The 19,170-nt window shown below is 38.8% G+C and overlaps 3 protein-coding genes across 6 annotated transcripts; all 3 read left to right on the top strand.

Moving 5' to 3' along the window:
- Window positions 1-1,898: 1,898 nt before the first annotated feature.
- On the top strand, window positions 1,899-3,428 carry LOC113742378 (exocyst complex component EXO70A1-like). Its single transcript, XM_027270216.1, has one exon. It carries the CDS (start codon window positions 1,899-1,901, stop codon window positions 3,426-3,428), a length of 1,530 nt encoding a protein of 509 aa, XP_027126017.1.
- A 955-nt stretch (window positions 3,429-4,383) lies between these two features.
- Window positions 4,384-7,432, top strand: LOC113742377 (putative disease resistance protein RGA3). Its single transcript, XM_027270215.1, has 2 exons — window positions 4,384-7,233; window positions 7,337-7,432. Exons 1-2 carry the CDS (start codon window positions 4,384-4,386, stop codon window positions 7,430-7,432), a joined length of 2,946 nt encoding a protein of 981 aa, XP_027126016.1.
- Window positions 7,433-15,209: 7,777 nt separating this feature from the next.
- Window positions 15,210-16,834, top strand: LOC140005845 (uncharacterized). 4 transcript variants are annotated; one of them, XM_072046929.1, is made up of 3 exons: window positions 15,210-15,720; window positions 15,812-15,894; window positions 16,008-16,834. In XM_072046929.1, the coding sequence occupies exon 3, from the start codon at window positions 16,016-16,018 to the stop codon at window positions 16,640-16,642; it is 627 nt and encodes a 208-aa protein (XP_071903030.1). In that variant the 5' UTR covers window positions 15,210-15,720; window positions 15,812-15,894; window positions 16,008-16,015; the 3' UTR covers window positions 16,643-16,834. The 4 variants fall into 4 exon arrangements, with proteins under 4 accessions (XP_071903030.1, XP_071903029.1, XP_071903028.1 ...); XM_072046928.1 differs by having other exon boundaries at window positions 15,857-15,894; XM_072046927.1 differs by having other exon boundaries at window positions 15,857-16,834.
- Window positions 16,835-19,170: the final 2,336 nt, after the last annotated feature.

The following is a 19,170-nucleotide window of genomic DNA, read 5'->3' on the forward strand; positions in this document are numbered from 1 at the left end:
ACAAAAGATGCACCATCACCCTCTTTGATGGTGCTGGAAATCAGGGGTTCAACCCCTGTCTCCTTCAAATTTGTCACAATATGTGGCTGATCTTAGTTGATCATCTCCCCTTGCCTCTTTCTCCTAGATTAGGCTAGTTTAGATTATAGGACAAAAAAAAAAAAAAAACAACAAAAGATGCAACAGTCCATCTTCGCATTCCAACAACACTAATGAATGTAACATTAGTTGTTAGAAAGAGACAAGAACTATCATTTGGAAAAGAAAAAAAAAACTCAAATTTGTTGAAAAAGATGAAAGGCGTTGAATAGTAAGTCCTGGGAAAAGAGATATCAAAGGCCTACATGTATATTGTCCAAACGAACCATGAATTATGTCCAAAAGGATAAATATTGAAGAATGTTTGGCACCCTTGTTAGGTAGATGAAAAAGACGAGTATTCAAATTAAGTGCTTTCATATATGATATGTATCATATAGGGGGAGCAAAATTTAACACGAGGCATTATTGAGTCGAGAAATCCTTGGTCTAAATGAAACTAGTTTGTGAATGTTATTGACAAGAATATATTTTGTCTTTACAAATGTTTGGCGACTGGCACATACTATGGTAATGTCAAAATTATAATGAACATATTCATGAATAAACAATATAAGCTAAAATATTGTAAAAAAAAAAAAAAAAAAAAAGAAAGAAAGTGCGACTATGTAAAATAATGAATGTAGGAAGTTTATATTAGAATAATAGCCAACAACTAATGCATGTTATGATTAACTAAATTGAATAGGGATTACTTTACAGGATTGTTAATGGGTTCTGTGAGTTAGGTTTTAGTAAGTCAAAACCCAGCTAACAAAGCAAATTGAGTTCTGGATTTTTGAGTTATGGACTTGTCTTATGAATCTTGTACTTGCCTCACATTAAAAAAAAAAGAAAAATTCTCAAACGCAAATAAAAACAAAGTTACGCGAGGCTACACTTTTTCTGTCAACTCATACACCTAATTAGATTAGAAATACTTAAGAGATCAGCGATTAAACGATTCAATTAAAAGTAATCTAAGAGGCCTCACAAAAAAATCTACGTCCCGCCAATTGGTACGTGAGGCTACACGACTCCACATAAAATCAGACACCTACTTGGTGTACTTTCGTTCGTTCGACTTAGCAGTGGGTCGCATCAGAATATTTTAAACTTTGTTCCGGTTGCTAACCGGACATGTGATGTGATCCTTGCCCAGGGCCCGCCTGGACTTCAGTCACTGGCTATGCGTTACACGTTCCGCTTGACTCCAGCAGCTTGATCCTCCACCATAGAGTATCCTGGTCTTGGCTGCTGCTTCTTCTGATGATTATCATTAGACGCCAAGCTAGTCAACTCCGCACCCTGGTTCAAAGGATTTGGCCAAGTCGTCACCGTCTCAGTCTCGACGCTCTCGATGCGATATCGAAACGGTACGATTTTGCGATATTTGACTCTCCAAAATATCAGAAAAGAGTTGAAACGGTCGAATCATATCGAGTCGTTCTGAATCAACTCGAATTTTTATTATTTTTACTAATTTTTAATTATTTTTATTTATCATATTATTTTTAATAATTTTTAAAATATTAAATATTTTAAAATTTCGCATCTTATGGCCGCGATTGTAACCGCGACAGTGACTTTGAATCACGCGCGCTCGCACGCATGTCTATCTTGACTTCACCTTTCCTGGCCACTTCCAGAGTCATGATCTCTCAGCGTCTAAATGCTCAATAGATATATTTCCCACTCAGACAACTGAAGCCTCTAGATTACTAATTATTCATCAAGATTCGGTTGTTAAATTCCATTAAGTTATGAAACTGGAGGACTGATCACCAGCACTTCCAGTTCCAGCTGATTTTTAATTTAGTATGGCCATTAATACGCCGGAGCCAAGAACCAGCACCGAGACGAGTTCGTTTACTTTAGGTACGTCAGGGATATTGGAGGAGAATTTTGAGTCACGAAGTAATGATTTCCAGCCACAGGCCGAAACCGATCTCTTGGCAGCACTACTGGCTGGGGAATCAATGAGTGACCTTAGTCTGAATGCGACAGAGCTTCATGATGTCAGGTCTAAAGCAGAGAAGATGGACTCAGAAGGGTGTCTCGGACAGTTCGAGGCTGAATACGTGAGTGAAAGGAAGTGTTTCATCAAATTACGCTTTCAAAACCTCTGGGATCAGAACTTACAAATGGGAACTGCTGATACCCAGAAGTTGGAGTGGGAAGTTCTGGAGGTAAAGATCATGCGCTGGATTCGAGGAGCACGTTGTAGCCTTAGGGATATCCTTGCATTTGAGAAGCGACTCTCAATGTATGTTTTTCAAGGTCTAGGAAACGCCAGTACCGCACGCTCGTGTTTCATTGAGATAGTTAAAGACCCCGTAGCTCGGTTACTTGACTTCCCGGAAGCTCTATGCTCCTGTCGTCGATCACCGGAAAGGTTGCGAAAGATGTTACTCTTACATACGAGTTTCTCTCATCTCATCTCGGATATTAAGGCTTCCTTTGGAGCCTCGGAAGAAGAGATTAGGAGCATTCAAGCACGCGCTGACGTTATACTTTCCAGGCTGGGTGAAGTGGTTAGACTCACTCTCGTAGATTTTGAGGCTGCGATTCTCGGCGATCTCGACGAGTGTCCGGCTCCAGATGGGGCAATTCACAGGTTGACAAAGTACGTGATGGATTATATCATCGGCCTTACAGATTTTCAGGAATCTCTAATGAAACTAATACTCTCAAAGCCTTCAGTCAGTTCCGGGGATGGACTGAGTTCCAAATTGGAGGTTGCAGAACTGGAAAGGCAAACACCTTTGGCAGCGCATTTGTTGTGGACCATTATCGTCCTGCTGAATAACTTGGAGCGCAAGTCCAAATCCTATCGAGATCCCTCGCTGTCCAATTTGTTTGTGATGAATAATATTCACTACATTGTCCAAGGAATTAGGAAGTCCAGAGTTCTGAGACAGATGGCAGGGTGTTATCTAAACAAGCTGACAGAAATTGTGCGGGAGGCAATGTATGGGTACCTAAAAGCTAGTTGGGATCAGGTCATGTATTGTTTAAGAAGCCAGGGATTGCGTGTTGTGAGCTGGGGTTGCATTTCCTGGGTGTCAAAAAATGTTCCGAAAGACAGACTCAAGAAATTCAATAAGCTGTTTGCAGAAATCCATTTCGCCCAAACAATGTGGACTGTACCAGACCTTGGCCTACGGGAGGGACTTCAACGGTCCATACGGAATAGACTAATCCCGACCTATGAGAGCTATCTCAGAAACTTCGGGAGCCACATTATGAGCGGAGAGGGTTCTTCAGAGAGGTGTATCCTTTACTCTGTTGAGGAACTGGAGGACAGGGTCTTGGAGTTGTTCACCTGTCCTCTTCTTCCTCTGGAGTAATGCTCCCAGAAGTGTATTCTTAGAGGATTGTATTCTTACCCGGTCGTTGCACTTCAAGAAAGATACAGAATGAAATCATAATCTTAGATGCTGCAGCATTAGTTTAGTTGAACGAATGAGATTATAATCTTAGATGCTTGGAGGCCTAGTATTATTTTTGTCATTCATTCATGCCAAATGCTGCTGCTTATGATCTTGTTCTTGTTATGTATTAGTAGTTTCTATAAAGCTTTTGGTCAGCTTATCAGCTTTTGTTGTCAGCTTTCTCAGATGCTTCAACTGTTGGAATTGGAAGAATATACACTAGTTCCGTACTTTTATTAGTGTTCCATCTCCACCTCATAGCCTAAGTAAAACGGTTACTGCTCCCTCCGTCACCGCAATTCATCCCATTTTGATGAACACGTTGGTTAAACTCTTCCCGCTTAGTTTAATTCCAGCAAGAGAAGCTTTGGCTGGGGAGGAGAACACCGTCAATTAAATCTTCTTCGAATTCGCAGTAACCTTTACGCATTGAACCCAAAGTGCCTTAATATCTCGCAAAGACCAGACCGAACTCAGAAAAGTCTTTTGGCCTTCTAGGCACCCATCAGCAGTCGGGACCATCACAAACAAACGCGTGACTTTTGAGCATTGACTTTGACCAAAAGCTTTTCAGTTTTTACTTTTTACCCCAAGTTAGTTTCCACTGAAATTGCAGAGAGAGATTCCGGTGGACCTGACCGGGCCGGGCTCACCCCTTTCCAGTCCACCTGTTAAGTACTAAGTACTACTGTACTTAGTCCTAGATTAGTTCTTCTTCTTCTTCTCCTTCCAGTTTCATGATCAATCATTTTAAACCAAATAAACCTAATTTAAGAGCGTTCGCATTTGATAGTTTCCTAATAATTCCTAGCTTGCAGTTTCTTGCCTCGTTGATATCTATAGCCGATTATACAAACATAGTTTGACCGCCATGTCTGATCCAATTCTATCCGCGGTCTTAACCCAGCTGGGTTCCATCCTGGAGACCCAAGTCCGCCAAGAATTGAAACTCGTGGTGGGTGTGGACAAAGATATCGAGAACCTTAAAACTACCCTCCGTTCCATCGAAGCCGTGATGGTGGATGCTGAGAAGAAACAAGTCAAGGACAACTCCGTGGAACAATGGCTGCAGAGGCTCCAAGAAGTCGTATACGACATGGATGATGTATTGAACGAGTGGAACACGGCACTTCTGAAGACAGAAACTCAGGAACTCGAAGATTCTGCAACCCCTCACAAAAAGGTGTGCTTTTTCATTTCCTCACCTTGCCTTTGCTTTAGCCGGGTTGCTAAACGTCGTGACATAGCCCTTAAGATTCAGGTTATCAATAGAAATTTGGATCTAATTGCCGGAGAAAAGGATAGGTATAATTTCACGACTGTCACCGGGTATGAAGGGCCCGTGAGAGCTAAAACCACCTCTTTTGTTGATGTGGCTAAAGTCCGAGGTCGAGATGGAGACGAGGCTACTCTTGTGGACCAATTGCTTATGCAGGGTAGTCGTGGAATGAGGCCCCTCCACACCATTTCTATTGTGGGTATGGGCGGGATTGGAAAGACGACCCTTGCCCAATTAGTCTACCGTTCTGAACAGGTGAAAGCTCATTTCCCTACCATGTCGTGGGTTTGTGTTTCTGAACCTTTCGATGATCTGAGAGTTGCTAAAGCAATCGTTGAATCGCTTGAAGGGAGTGCACCAAACTTATTCGAACTGGAAACTGTATTGGGTCGTCTGAGAGACCGCATTAAGGGACAGAAATTCCTTCTTGTGCTGGATGACGTATGGACCGAGGATTATGAAAGGTTAGAACCCCTGATAAGCTCCCTTAGCAGTGGTGCCCCTGGTAGTAAAGTTTTAGTCACTACGAGGAATGAGAGGGTTGCTCAGATGATGGAAAGTAGCTACCTGCTGCGTTTGGGGGAATTGACTGAGGAGGATTGCTGGTCTCTCTTCAGTCAATTAGCTTTATCTGAAAGAAGCCAGAAAGACATTCAAGAACTGAAAGATATTGGTATGAGAATAGCTAGCAAGTGCAAGGGCTTACCTCTAGCTGCAAAAACTATAGGGAGTTTAATGCGCTTCAAAACTTCACTTCAAGATTGGAAGAATGTTCTGGAGAGTGATATGTGGGACTTGGAAGCAAAAAAAGGTATTTTTCCTCCTCTGCTGTTGAGCTATTATGATTTGCCTTTACCAGTGAAAAGGTGTTTCTCGTATTGTGCCATCTTTCCACAGGATTACGAGATAGAGGCTGACAATATAATCAAGCTGTGGATGGCGCAAGGTTATCTTAGTGCGAATGGAACTGGGGAAATGGAAGCAACTGGTAGGGAGTACTTGAACACTTTAGTGATGAGGTCCTTCTTCCAAATGAAAAAGGATAAGGATAAGGGTCGGGATAATGCTACTAGGTTGAAGATGCATGACATGGTTCTTGATTTAGCACGGTATCTCAGAAAAAATGAATCCTATGTCATGGAGGTTGATGGCAGATTGGTTCACCGGATCAATTCATCCTGTGATAAGGCCCGTCATTTGACATTGATACGTTCAGAAGACGTCCATTTCCCCTTGTCCATAGGCAATGTAGGAAAACTACACACGTTTTGGGTTCAATCATTTTATGACTCCCCACCAATTGTTAGTGAGGTTGACAGAATCTCACCTGATTTATTTGACGGCTTGGTGCATCTCAAGGCTTTGGATTTGAGTCGTAACAGGTTGTGTGAACTCTCAGAGGAGATAGATAAATTGACAAATCTGAGGTATCTCAACTTATCCCATAATCCATTTTGGGAATTGCCTGAAACAGTTTGTGATTTATATAACTTGCAAACCTTGAAGCTTGTTGCATGCGACCATCTTAGGCAAGTACCTAAAGGGATTGGCAAACTAAGAAACTTGAGGCATCTTGAGATTGATCGTACAGGTAGTCTAAGGACATTGCCTAAAGGGATAGGAATGCTGCCCTCTCTTCAAACACTGACCAAGTTTGTTCTAGCTGGCGTTACTGATGGTGAAGAAACAATTTGCACAATAGGAGATCTCAGTAGTCTGAACCAGCTTCACGGCTGTCTCAGAATAGAAGGTCTGGGTTATGTAGCAAATGCAGATCAAGCAGAGAAAGCTCAGTTGAAGAACAAGAAACACTTGGCCGAATTGCATTTGGATTTTAATCCTCAACTGCAAGCTGGGGGGAGAACAGATGTTGCTGATGCTCTTCAATTGTGCTCGGATTTGCAAACATTGCATCTCAGTTTCTATGGTGGTGCTCGCCTCCCCGTTTGGATGACATCACTAAATAATTTGCGAAAGCTCCGACTTCAAGATTGTCCAAATTGTACCACTTTGCCTCCTTTGGGTAGGCTTGCGTCCCTTGAAAATCTCTGCTTAGAGAACATGCATGGATTGAAGCTTATTGGCACTGAACCTTTTGGAGGACCTGATTTGGGTGGATGCATGCAGACGAATGGTGCACCGTCAACAGCTGCACTTGCCATATTCCCGAAGTTGAAGAAGCTCAAATTTGCAGGCATGAGTAGTTGGGAAAAATGGGACATGACCTGCAAAGATAGAGGCGCTAAAGAGGGAAATCCGAGTATTATGCCATATCTTCGCTATTTGAAGCTTTCAGATTGCAGCAAGCTGAACACGCTGCCGGATCACCTGCTCGAGAAGACTCCCATACGAAAGTTGTACATCCACAACTGTCCACTTCTGCAGCAACAATACCAAAAGAGAATAGGGGAGCACTGGACGAAGATATCCCACATCTCTAGGGTCCGAATTTCATGATGTTGAAACCGCTATGTATATTGTAACTCTAATGGGAGTTTTTGAGTATTTGCTAATGACTGATCTGCTGCTCTCAAAATTCATACAGACTTCCTCAAGTACCAGTACTGGGGATGTTTTTCCTCTTCGTATAATTGGTTGCTTGTTTGCTTCTTCGTATACAACTAATGTGTCTGTTGTATGATTCACAGTTCTTTTCTTGATGAATGGATTGTGTGTGAAATTTCCTCCTCCGACAACATCATTTGGTCACATTGCTTTCTGCAGACTTAAATATGGGAACAAACTCGCAAAGACTCGAGCCTGAAGGAAGCCGAATCTAAATCCGCCACTTCAATCTACTCTTCAATATCGTCCCAAGGATGGAAACAAGAAGCCAACGAACTGGATTCCCCTTATGCAACAGAAGCCAAATGGAGTACCCGTTGCTCTTTCAATTTCAAACTGAATCATTTCTTGGTTTATGTGCTGTCAATGGGCTGCACCATCCAAATTTTAAGGATTCCTGATAAATCCGCTCCGTGACCCATATTATCTATTAAATTTAAATAAAATCAGAAACCCAAATAGGTATACAGTACAGACACGAAGGTCGATCCTGCTGGCAGTCAGCATCCCCTTTAACTAAAACTGTCTCTCCGAAGAAAATCAGAGCAGCCACTGAATTCAATACTTTTCTCAATAAATATATGCAAGTCCGCCAAAAAAAAAAAAAAAAAATTTTGTTCATTCATCGGAGGATAAGGAAAGTAAAAGTGAAGCTAATCAATTTTGAAGAAAAGTGAGAGAATACAGCCACATGACAGATTCTTCTCCAAACAAATTGGGAGAAGTAATTGGGGTTGAATGGTCGGTCGGTCATCAGAAAGCATTATTAATGCCGACAACTTAAAAATTTGTAATATTCGTATCGGACAAAGCCAAAAAGGAACGTAGCTCTTTTAACTTTTTGGTCTTTTTCGATGGCTCTTTGTTACCTTTTTTACTTCTGGAAGAGAGTTGGATGATTCATCTCATCTTTTATCGATTTCTAGACAGGGTTCGCTTCAATTTTTTTGCTTTATTTCTTTTGGTTTCTTTCTGAAAAAAAAATGTTTTTTTTTTTAACGAACATGACTCAGCATTTTCTACTGAATCTGGGATACTTTTATACTACTAATAAACATGCTAGTTTTTTTTTTTTTTTTTTTAATAACCAAACGATAATATAATAAACATGCTAATTAATTCGAGTATTCAGCAGCCTAAAGATACATACATACTCGAGAATATACTGCATCCTCAGTCATCTTGGCTGAGATTTTGTTGTGTTATTGAAAAGCTTTCCTTTATATTAAAAAAAGAAAAAATAAAAATGGAGAACAAATGATAAACTTAACATTTTACGGCGTTCATGCAAGGGTAAAACCACATAATATGAAGAAAAATATTTGTTTTACGTATCACTTTCGCAAGGGATCTCCAAATCCATCCCAACTCATCAGAGCATATATATATATCTTCACCTATACGTAAAGAAGCATATTGTGTATAAAGTCCATAGAATGATTCCTAAAAAACTCAAAGCATATGCATACAAACTGAAATCATTGGTCACCCATGCTTTTACCAAATCCTATTTATTGCTAGCTAGAAGACAGTTTAGATGTTTGACCGTCTCGGCGCCACGTCTGATTTGTTCTTTTGTTTTGTCAGGAGTATTTTATTTGAAGCCAGTAGCTGAATTATGGAAGCGATGATTAAGGCATCAAAAGGCATATGCCATCGAGATGTTCACATACATACATCGAAGACAAAAAATTTTTCCTTTCGATTCGATACATCCAGATCCAGGCACAGGCGGACACAGCCTTCCCCTCTGGCTCCCTCCGGTATGATGCTTATTTAATAAAATGACACCTGCTACTAGTACTAGTAGGAGGTGCTTCTTTTTTCTTTGTTGTTGTTCTTTTTGGTATGAGATGAAGAGAAACTCGTTCGTGTGACACGCACGTCATATGTGGTGGTGTCTTCTTGCTCCTGTTCCTGTGTGTAATTATATCATGAATCACCAATTGAAGAAATGTGTAAGCAGCAGTGTGATGGTGATCCTGCCCCATTCTTTATTGTGCGTTTTCACCATCATTTGTCATCAGACACCTGGAAGCATCTTTTAAAGTTTGAATTTGATAATATAGGGAAATGGTAGTCTTCTTCTTTCTTTCTTTGCCCCTTCCTTCCGTGGAAAGCATTTCCTTCATTCTTATCCGCAGCTGCACAATTCATTTCCTTGCATGTTTTAATCTCTTCAAATTTTCTACGTGCATTTGCTACTGCGTGTTTTGACTCTTAATTATGAAATGAAATTTAATAATAATTAATGTTTACAGGGAAAGTGCGGAAAAGAAAAGCAACAATAGCTGCCCATAGGATGATCTCTCTGTTTCACACGTGAAGGAAATGGAAAGCCTCGCTAGTTGATATTTAGGGAAAATCGTCCAAAACGTCTCTCACATTTTTTTAAAATGACTTTTTTCGTCCCTCACTTTTAAAAGTGTAATTTTATGTCCCTTACATATTCACATCGGTCAAATTTAGTCCCTAACTAGGTTTCCGATCATTTTTTGGCCGGAATCCATCATGTGCAAGGCACGTGATCATTTTTTAAGGGTAAATTTATCAAATTATATTTTACATAATCTGATCTATAGTCCTCCACATTTTATAAAATAATTTTTTTCGTCCCTCACATTTTATAAAATGATTTTTTTCATCCCTCACATTTCACAAAATGAATTTCTCCATCCCTCACATTTCAAAAAATGAATTTTTCATTTCTCACTAATTATGTGTGTGAATACATTTTTTTAAACACATGTATATGTCTATTTGATTTTGCTTAATAATAATAACATAAACACATGTATGTAATTGGGTCCAACTTGTGGGCTATCTTCTCTTTTTGTATGATTATGACTAATATTTACCAATAGAACCTTAATTTGCATATTCTTATTGTATTTTGACCGAAAATAGCTTTATTGGCCAACTTGACAATGAAATCAAATGATCACGTATAATATATGGTATTCGTATTGTTAAGTGAAATCAAATAGACCCATACATATATTTATGCTATTCGTATTATTAAGCAAAATCAAATAGACATATACATGTGTTTAAACAAAATGTATTCACACACATTTTTTTTTTAGGGTTTCCCTCACATACATAATTAGTGAGGGATGGAAATATTCATTTTTTGAAATGTGAGGGATGGAGAAATTCATTTTGTGAAATGTAAGGGATGAAAAAATCATTTTATAAAATGTGAGGGACGAAAAAATTTGTTTTATAAAATGTGGAGGACTATAGATCAGATTATGTAAAATATAATTTGACAAATTTACCCTTCAAAAATGATCACGTGCCTTGCACGTGATGGATTCCGGCCAAAAAATGATCGGAAACCTAGTTAGGGACTAAATTTGACCGATGTGAATATGTAAGGGACATAAAATTACACTTTTAAAAGTGAGGGACGAAAAAAGTCACTTTAAAAAATGTGAGAGACGTTTTGGACGATTTTCCCTGATATTTATAACCATGCGAAAGCTTTTGGCGGTAAGTGAGGAGGGAAAAGTAGAATGTAGTAGGGCTACTACCTAGTACCTACGTCATCCTGATCCTGGCTGCGTCTTGGATGAGTCTGACGAGTGGCTCCCTAAACTGAAAGAAGGGCAGGCAACAGGTTGGTTCATTCAATTACAGTAGTATTAATTATTATTTGGCCTAAACAAAAGCACGTGAAAACGTGCAATGACAGTAGCAGCAGAGTGTGAGTGGCTAAACCTCGCACGTAACGTAACAGTTTGGAGTCATGTCACTCTCCTGCTCCTACGTCATTATTTGCGGCTTTGAATAGATGGACGGTGAAGGGTCATGAGTTTAGGACAAAAAAAGAAGAAGTTAATTAGTCCATTTCCTACTTGGGCCTAGTTTGCACTGGGGATGTGGAGAAGAAAAAATAATAGAAATTTAAAACTTATCCCTCGTTTCTAAATTGTTTAACTCCAAACAAAAATACAACAATTAAATAGTTTAAGTACTTTTTTTCTTTTTTCAAGACCTAACTCAATTTGTAGTCAGACGATTATAAATGAAATTCTAGTTCTGACTCTCAGATTTTTCGTAGAATTTGAAATTTCCCTTCTTCAAAATTGTTGTATATAGTACTCCCTTCGTCCCACTTTGATAGTTATGTTTCTTTTCACACAGTTTAAAAAAAAGTAATTAACTTTGTTGGAAAAGTAAATTTAGATTGCTATTTTCCTAAAATACCCTCACATTAAATAAAGTACAACTTTACCGGAACTTGAATTGATGGTAAAAAAAGAATCAACTCTCATTAAATGAGGTAGGTTTATTATAGTAACAACAACTTACATTGAATAAGGACATTTTAGAAAAATTAAAATACAACTACATTTTTCAATTGGAAAGTGGACTACAATTTGGGACAGACGAAAAAGGAAAACAGGACTATTAAAGTGGGACGGAGGGAGTACCTTTTTTGTACTCAACTATGGAGACAAACACTAAAGAAATATAAAGCTATTGATGATGTCTAATAAACACTAAAGAAATATAAAAAGCTTTTAACAATAACATAATAATTAATATACATAATAAATACAATAGACTCATTTATTTATTTCCGTGAACGATCTGCTAAAAGCCTTCCTTCTCATCCTGTTCGCCGGTACATAGATAGAGATGTTCGGCTGATCTTTCGCAACGGTGGAGCATGGGAAGCAACCGGTGGAGGTCATTTTCACAATCATACAAAAGAATTCATCACACCATTTCTTTTTGCTTGGTCCATGCAATGCTAATAATTAGCAAAAAAAGCAAAGCAAAACTCCCATATGTATCCTATATATATGTACATGATGATGAATGCGAGTCTGGAGTCTATTTCGCAACCCCAAAGGGTCCGGTCCACTGACAAGTGACAAGTGACAAGTGATTGTACATAATAACACCACTTCCTTGTTGCTTCGAGCCACTAATAATATAAGTGGAAATGATAATGAAATGGGGCTTTTCTCGATATGGCGTGGATTTTACTCCTCGTTCGACTTTGAATCAAATGGAATACCTTTTTGAGAAGACTTCTGGTCTGGCCCGCTCCAGCCTCCACTCAAGCGATAGAGCTCTGGAGTCTTGTCCCCAAAGAAAAATAAACCAGACTTACAACAAAACACTTAAATAAATCTTCCCTTCAAAAAATATATATAAAAGCTTCTGAAGCTAAAACTGAACTTCTCATTTCCTCATATATATATATATATATATATATATATATATATATATTCTTGTTCCGGCCTTCACTAAATCAGTGGAAAGTGGAAACCCAAGATTATTAGTATTATGTTCAACATCGGAATAATCAAGCAAGGATAGTGAACCCCATATGAACGACAACCACGTATGTCCTATCCGACACGTAAAAAGTACACACAAAAAAGCCAATTCGTAACACAATTAACATGCTTTGTTTTCATTTTGAAAGATATCTTTTTTATTGACTTAAAAAGTTCTAGACATATATGTACATTAGATAGGGGAGTTTCTCCCACCAAAAAAAAAAAAAAAAAAAAAAGGGGATGGGAGAGTTTCTCTTTATATAATTTTTTGGATTAATGGGAATAATACTTAATAGAGCTATACTTGAAAGCCCACCATAGCACCTTAACCAAAAAAAAAATAGGATTTCTTCATATAGCCTGATATTATTATCTTTTTATGGCCCACGCGCGCGCATATATATATATATATATACATGTTCCAATTGTAGAATTTCTTTCCTTCGTCATACATCCTAGAAAATAGGACAAGATTTCTCTGATTGATCTTCATATTGGGGGTCACATATTCGTGTTATTAATTAATCTGATTTCTGACAAAACGAACCAAAAATATCCATTATTCTTATGGATTGTCAGTTCTTTTCCTAGTTTCGATCTGGGTATTATGGTTTTTGTTGGTTGTTGGTTACTAGCACCGATCATTTCTGGGGTTAATTTTGACTTACATAACACTCTAACTATTATTTCTATGAGAAAACCTTAATAAGTGCAATGACATATACTTCAGCATTCTCAAATTTATATAGATATAGATAATTTGGTGATTGATACTTTCTTAAAGTTTTTTTTTTCCCTCCAACTGTCTAGCTTCCTTCCCTTTACCTGATTTATTCATTCGTGTCAAAGTACTGAAAATTTTTCATTTAATTAATATCTTTGACTTTGATTGTAAGTATCGACCATGAAATTACCGCTTATATCCTTTTCATCCACTTTTTTTGTATATGCTTTTCATTGAAAAACCTATAGCTTTTTTTCTCGTTTTCTCCAAAAAAAAAAAAAAAAAAAAAAAAAACCGATTATATACATAATATAATAAGTAGTCATCCCTTCGATTTTGGTCTCCCACATGTGAAAGTATTATACTACTACTCAGCAAATACCAATAGTACATCTGTCACAATATAAAATGATTGTGCGACTGAAATGTATCAGTATTTGCTGGATAATAATTTCATATGCGAGAAACTACAATCAAAGGGATTTCCTTCCTCAATTTCACACCACAGCTGTGCAGTTTGCTCCAATTTTTGACTTTCACACGTCCTACCCTACCCTTTGAAATTGATTTGGGACACGTAATGCAAGTCTGGAAGTCAAGAGACGTGAGTGAGGCACAACGGACTAAGTAATGTATGAGGCTGGATTTTCCCCCTTTTTTTTTTTTTTTTTTTTAAAGTGTGAAGACATCCGCAATGGACGCACGCAAATTAAACCAAACTGCTACTAATTAATTGCAACAATCAAGTCAAATAATTGGACGGTTTTGGAAGTTGGTAGAACGCAAAAAATTTTACTAATAATTATCGTCGTCTATAATATATATGTAAAGTATACCATGTATTTACATATATAAAGGGAAGGAAGGAAGACGTAGGAGTTGGTGTAAAAGTTTTTAGTCCTTCTAAACTATCACTGAAAAATCACCCATGCTAAGTTTCAATATATCTTTTTTTTTTTTTTTGTCAACACAGTGGGTATCTGGGTCCGTGGATTGGTTACCGTACGATCCAACTAATCCCACTACGTGACCGGGTGACCGGGAGAGGCTACCCAACATCACCGACCAGGTAAACCCGGGGACTCGATCCCTGGACGTGGCTCTCCCCCAACTGGGACTACAACCACGGAACCGAACCCCAAAGGGCTGCTAAGTTTCAATATATCATTCTTCCAACTAATATATATTCCTGTTTATTTTATTATTCAAACCTTAATTTTTATTAGAAACTATTAACCCTGGTTATGAATTACTATCAAATAATTATTTGTTTTTACATCTTATTTTAACGAATTTTCTATATATTTACTATTACAACATATAATTAATTCTCTAGAAAGTGATTTCTCAAAAAATCTAGCACAAACTTCTTTTATTAGTTACTCGCACGCTCGTGCTTGCGCCCTTTGAATACTAGTTATCGCATATGACGATGAGAAATTCGGTAAAGGCGTTGTAAATGGGCGGAGGTGGGGATGGAGGCGCAGCTTCGGCGGCGGGAACTTATTGGTGAAGAAAACTTAAAACAAAGAAGGAAAGAAAGAAAAATCTCCCAAACAGAGGCGTGGGTAAGGAATTTGCTGCGGCCTACTACTAGTTTCCTTTTGGAGAAAAAATGGAGATATATTAAATTTGGGGGGGCAGAACACAAAGTGCAGATAATGCCCAGCTGGCAAACCCAATCATATGAGGCCAGAATTTCTTTGACAGCACAATTGGTGACGTGGATTCTATTACTGGACCCCACACCCTCCCAGTGTCCACGCCCTCCATTCCTCCAATCATCGCTCCTTCCATTCTCTACTTTTTCCCTCCCTCCTTACTCCTTGGCGGAGCGCTCGCTTTCCTTCTTTCTTTCTTTCTTACCAGTGACTCGACTCCTCCCTGTCTTGCTTTCATATATTTCTCTCCATCCTCGTCGGTCAATCCTCCCCAGAACACAAACCCCCCCAACCCTCCCTATATATCCTCTCGCTCCATCTTTCTCCCTAAAACCCTCCCCCGAACAAATAAAAGTTCTCTGCAACAGAAGATTTGACTCCTTTTTTATGTTCGTCTTCATCTCACCACTTGATTGATATTCCCCATTTCCCGAAGAAGAAGGACAGAATCTTTCCTGAAAAAAATGTCTTTCATGTATACCTTTTTCATTCCCGAGGACGCCAAGGCTGAAGAAGGCGAGTGGGAAAGAGAACGATAAACGCAATAAGAATAATATCCCGTTGGAATATTATTTTATAAGCAGCAGAAGCAGATCCATCTCTTCTGTTTCTCTGTGCAAAAAAAAAACTTGGACCACACTCCTTCATATATCTATACCCTTCCATCTTACTTGTGCAGGTAATTTTCTTGTTAGGTTTAAATGCTTCTTTTATACTACCATCTACGTTTAATTTAAGGTTTAGTGTTTTGCTTTTCGTGAAATTTGTAGCCGGATGGAAATCAAAACTTGTAATGAGATAATCATGTTACTCAGGGTTTGGAGTTAAATTTTTGTACGAAGCCAGAGTACAGGTTCTGACACTAAATTCCTATTTGGATGAAACAACAAAACGAGTAGTACTATAATTGTACATATAAAAATTCATTACCTCTTTTTTTTTTTTTTTTTTGGATTTTGAATTCAGTTTTAGCGATGTCCGTGACAACGGTAATCACCGACTCAATCGTGATGACGACGACGGCGTCGGCCACCGATTCACAAACGGTGACGGCGAAACTGGCAGCAGCCACAATTGATGTGGATTTCGCAAAATGCGATTGCTGCGGACTGACGGAGGAATGCACCTTGGCGTATATCGAAAGAATTCGAGAGCGGTATCAGGGGAAATGGATATGCGGTCTGTGTGCGGAGGCGGTGAAGGACGAAGTCTTCCGATCCAAAAGGCTAATAAGCACCGAAGAAGCAATGAGCCGTCACTTCAATTTTTGCAACAAGTTCAGGTCCTCCGGACCGCCTCCCGACGCCACCGGCCATTTAATCTCTGCTGTCAGGCACATCTTGAAGAAGAGTTTAGATTCTCCCAAATCCATGCTGCGCTCCGTGCCCTGTAGTCCGACCGAGAGCGCTAGGGTCGGTGGGGGGTTGACTCGGTCGGAGAGCTGCATTCCGAGTTTGAATTTTGTTGACTCGGCGGGGTTGCATGGGGTTGAAGGAGAGTCTGAACGACAATCGTTGGACATTGGTACAGAAACCGATAGTGCCCTAGTAGTAGAAGTAGACAGCGCAGTTTCTTTTGAATTTCGGCAGGGACACCGCTAGATGAGAAAAGGAAGTGCAAAATAATACAAAGAAAGAAACAAACAAACAAACATTTAGTAGTACTAATAAAAGTTTCCAGTAGTTTGACTTATTTTAAGTTTTACGTTTCTCACTCATTTGTAAACACAAGAGTTTGTGTTTATCATTGTGGATATATTATTGATCAGTAAGGGGGGTAGTAGGATTCTTAAACTTGCCCGCTTTTCCTCTCTCGTCTTCTTTTCTTTTTGTTTAAGCTATTTTCGCTTTTGTTTTGGGGTCGGATTATTTGGTTTTTGCGCAGTTGATATGATAGCGATTGATACGAAATGAGTTGGGATTGATGGATTCATTGATGGTGATATAAGTGGGTCGATGCATGTGTTCTTATCTTTCTTGATGGCTACCGTTCCCTTCAATTATTCAGGCATGGAAATTTGTCATCAGATGCTCCAGTAAGTATTACTGGAATTAGAGGAGCTAATGATGTTACGTCAACTCGATAATTTCTCGTCCAAATTCTTGGCGTAATCTTTTATAAGCTTCAATTGATTTTGGTTAAATTTTTGTTGCGTTTGCTTGCGTTGACAACGATCAAATGCTACTCTGATTCATTGCATTATCTTTTCATGCGTTGCCCTGATGCCCGGATCTTGGTAGTCCTACATTTTACATTTAAATTATTGTTAGCCTCCTCCTAGTGGTTAATGAAGGTTTACTACAAATGCGGTTACAACTCAGTAATTATCTTGGGTACTTCCTAATGACAGGAGAAAAGGCGTAGGAAAAAGGGTAAAATTGGAAATGCTTTTGACTGTGTCTTTGGCTGGCATATAGCTTGATGACTGGGGAGAAAGTGCATCTCCCCAAATCAGTAAGCAGGCTGATTCATTGCTTTTGTCAGTATAAATTTATGTATTCGAGCAGTGCCCTGACGGTGGAGCATATATACTACTAGTAGTAGTGAATATGCACAGCACAGCTTTGATTTAAGATGTGGCCTCTGGATTCCGGTGGGCTGGCGCCTTGTAGTTCTGTTTGGATTATAAATTATTTGAGATATTTTTACTGTAGTATTTTTTGTGATGTGATATATGTGAGATAAAAAGGTAATTGGGAAGATAAAAAGATGTGTTAGAAATTGTAATGATGATGTAAGCAAATAAATATTGACAAATAATCCTCTATCCAAACAAACCATAAATAGGCTCTCACAAGCATGGTACAAAGACTCGGCCGAGTCGTCATCGGAACGGGACTTTCCATTCCGATACCGGGACGAGATGACTCTGAGATAATGGATCACCAAAAACTCGGCCAAGACGTTTTCAAAACGGATAAAAATGACCGAATCGTCTCGAGTCAACTTAAATTTTTATTATTTTTACTATTTTTGTTTGTCATGTTTTTTCACAATTTTTAGAATATTAAATGTTTAAAAAATTTACGTGTCACTAAAATCGCGACCGATATGTCGAAACCGATGTGGAACGGATCGAACCACTACCGCGGCCTAGCTTTGAACCATGCTCACAAGTACAAGTGCCGTCATATTCATATCTACCGAGGTTCATGCTTTCTGATTTTACTGGGAGAACTAAGGCCATGCTTGGATTGCTTGTTTCCGTCGAAAAATATTGTCGTTTTTCGTGATCACATTTCCCTATCACCTTTTTCCCTCACATATATCAAATCGCTACAGTAATTTTTCCATGAAAAATGACGGAAAATGCAATCCAAACACAACCTAAGCCTGCCGTTTTATTTACTTACTGATGATTTGCAGAAAGAAAGAAAGTAGGCCTTTAGAAAGCTAACCTGATTCGTCCTCAGTCCTCATGATGCATGCATATCCAGGGCAATCGCCCAAAAAGAGAGCCAGAAAATCACGTAGATGCTCACGTGCTGTTTTGGACTGTTATTTTCTAAAGAAAAATTACTTTTTATCAGATAAGACAACACAAGAACTCTTGACGTCTGTTGGAGAATTTGACAATAACGAAAGAGTTTTTATCTCCTACTTTTTGGCTTTATTTAGAAGAGAACATCTTCTACTAAATAGTGCAACAATTAACCGCCAGGCCGTATGAAAATATCCGAAACTCAGAGAGGCTCTGTGTCTCAGGAGCACGATTAAAAATTTGGACTAAAGCATGCAAACGCACAAACATTTGTTCAAGCACATTAAATTCTTCACAACATTATGGAGAAGCAAATATATTTATTTATTTATTCTTTCTAAATAAAATAAATGGGACGCTTGAACAAATTTCTAAATCTTGGAGGCGACATAATGTCAATCAATGCATCCCTCGATCATGCAGATCCATCGATGGTGTCCGAAAACACACACAATCGCATTCCACAAACCCATACTGATGATCGATCAATCAGCTGTGTCCCTCCATGTCCGCAAAAAAAACACAAGGATGGATGGTATAACCACACATCATGGGACCTACGCTGTTGCTAACTTGTTATGCCCAGTAGTGGCACGGATCACAAATATCAGTTTTCTGGTCCCCATATACACATATATGTATAAATAT

This window comes from Coffea arabica, chromosome 4e (assembly GCF_036785885.1).
Source record: "Coffea arabica cultivar ET-39 chromosome 4e, Coffea Arabica ET-39 HiFi, whole genome shotgun sequence".
Taxonomy (NCBI): Eukaryota; Viridiplantae; Streptophyta; class Magnoliopsida; order Gentianales; family Rubiaceae; genus Coffea; species Coffea arabica.

What these genes read in the sequence shown, in the direction of transcription:
- LOC113742378 (XM_027270216.1), top strand. Translation starts at nt 1,899, where the DNA reads ATGGCCATTAATACGCCGGAGCCAAGAACCAGCACCGAGACGAGTTCG.
- LOC113742377 (XM_027270215.1), top strand. Translation starts at nt 4,384, where the DNA reads ATGTCTGATCCAATTCTATCCGCGGTCTTAACCCAGCTGGGTTCCATC. An exon ending in AGATATCCCACATCTCTAGG is followed by an intron (nt 7,234 to 7,336) that starts GTCCGAATTTCA and finishes AAATTCATACAG; the next exon opens with ACTTCCTCAAGTACCAGTAC.
- LOC140005845 (XM_072046929.1), top strand. Translation starts at nt 16,016, where the DNA reads ATGTCCGTGACAACGGTAATCACCGACTCAATCGTGATGACGACGACG.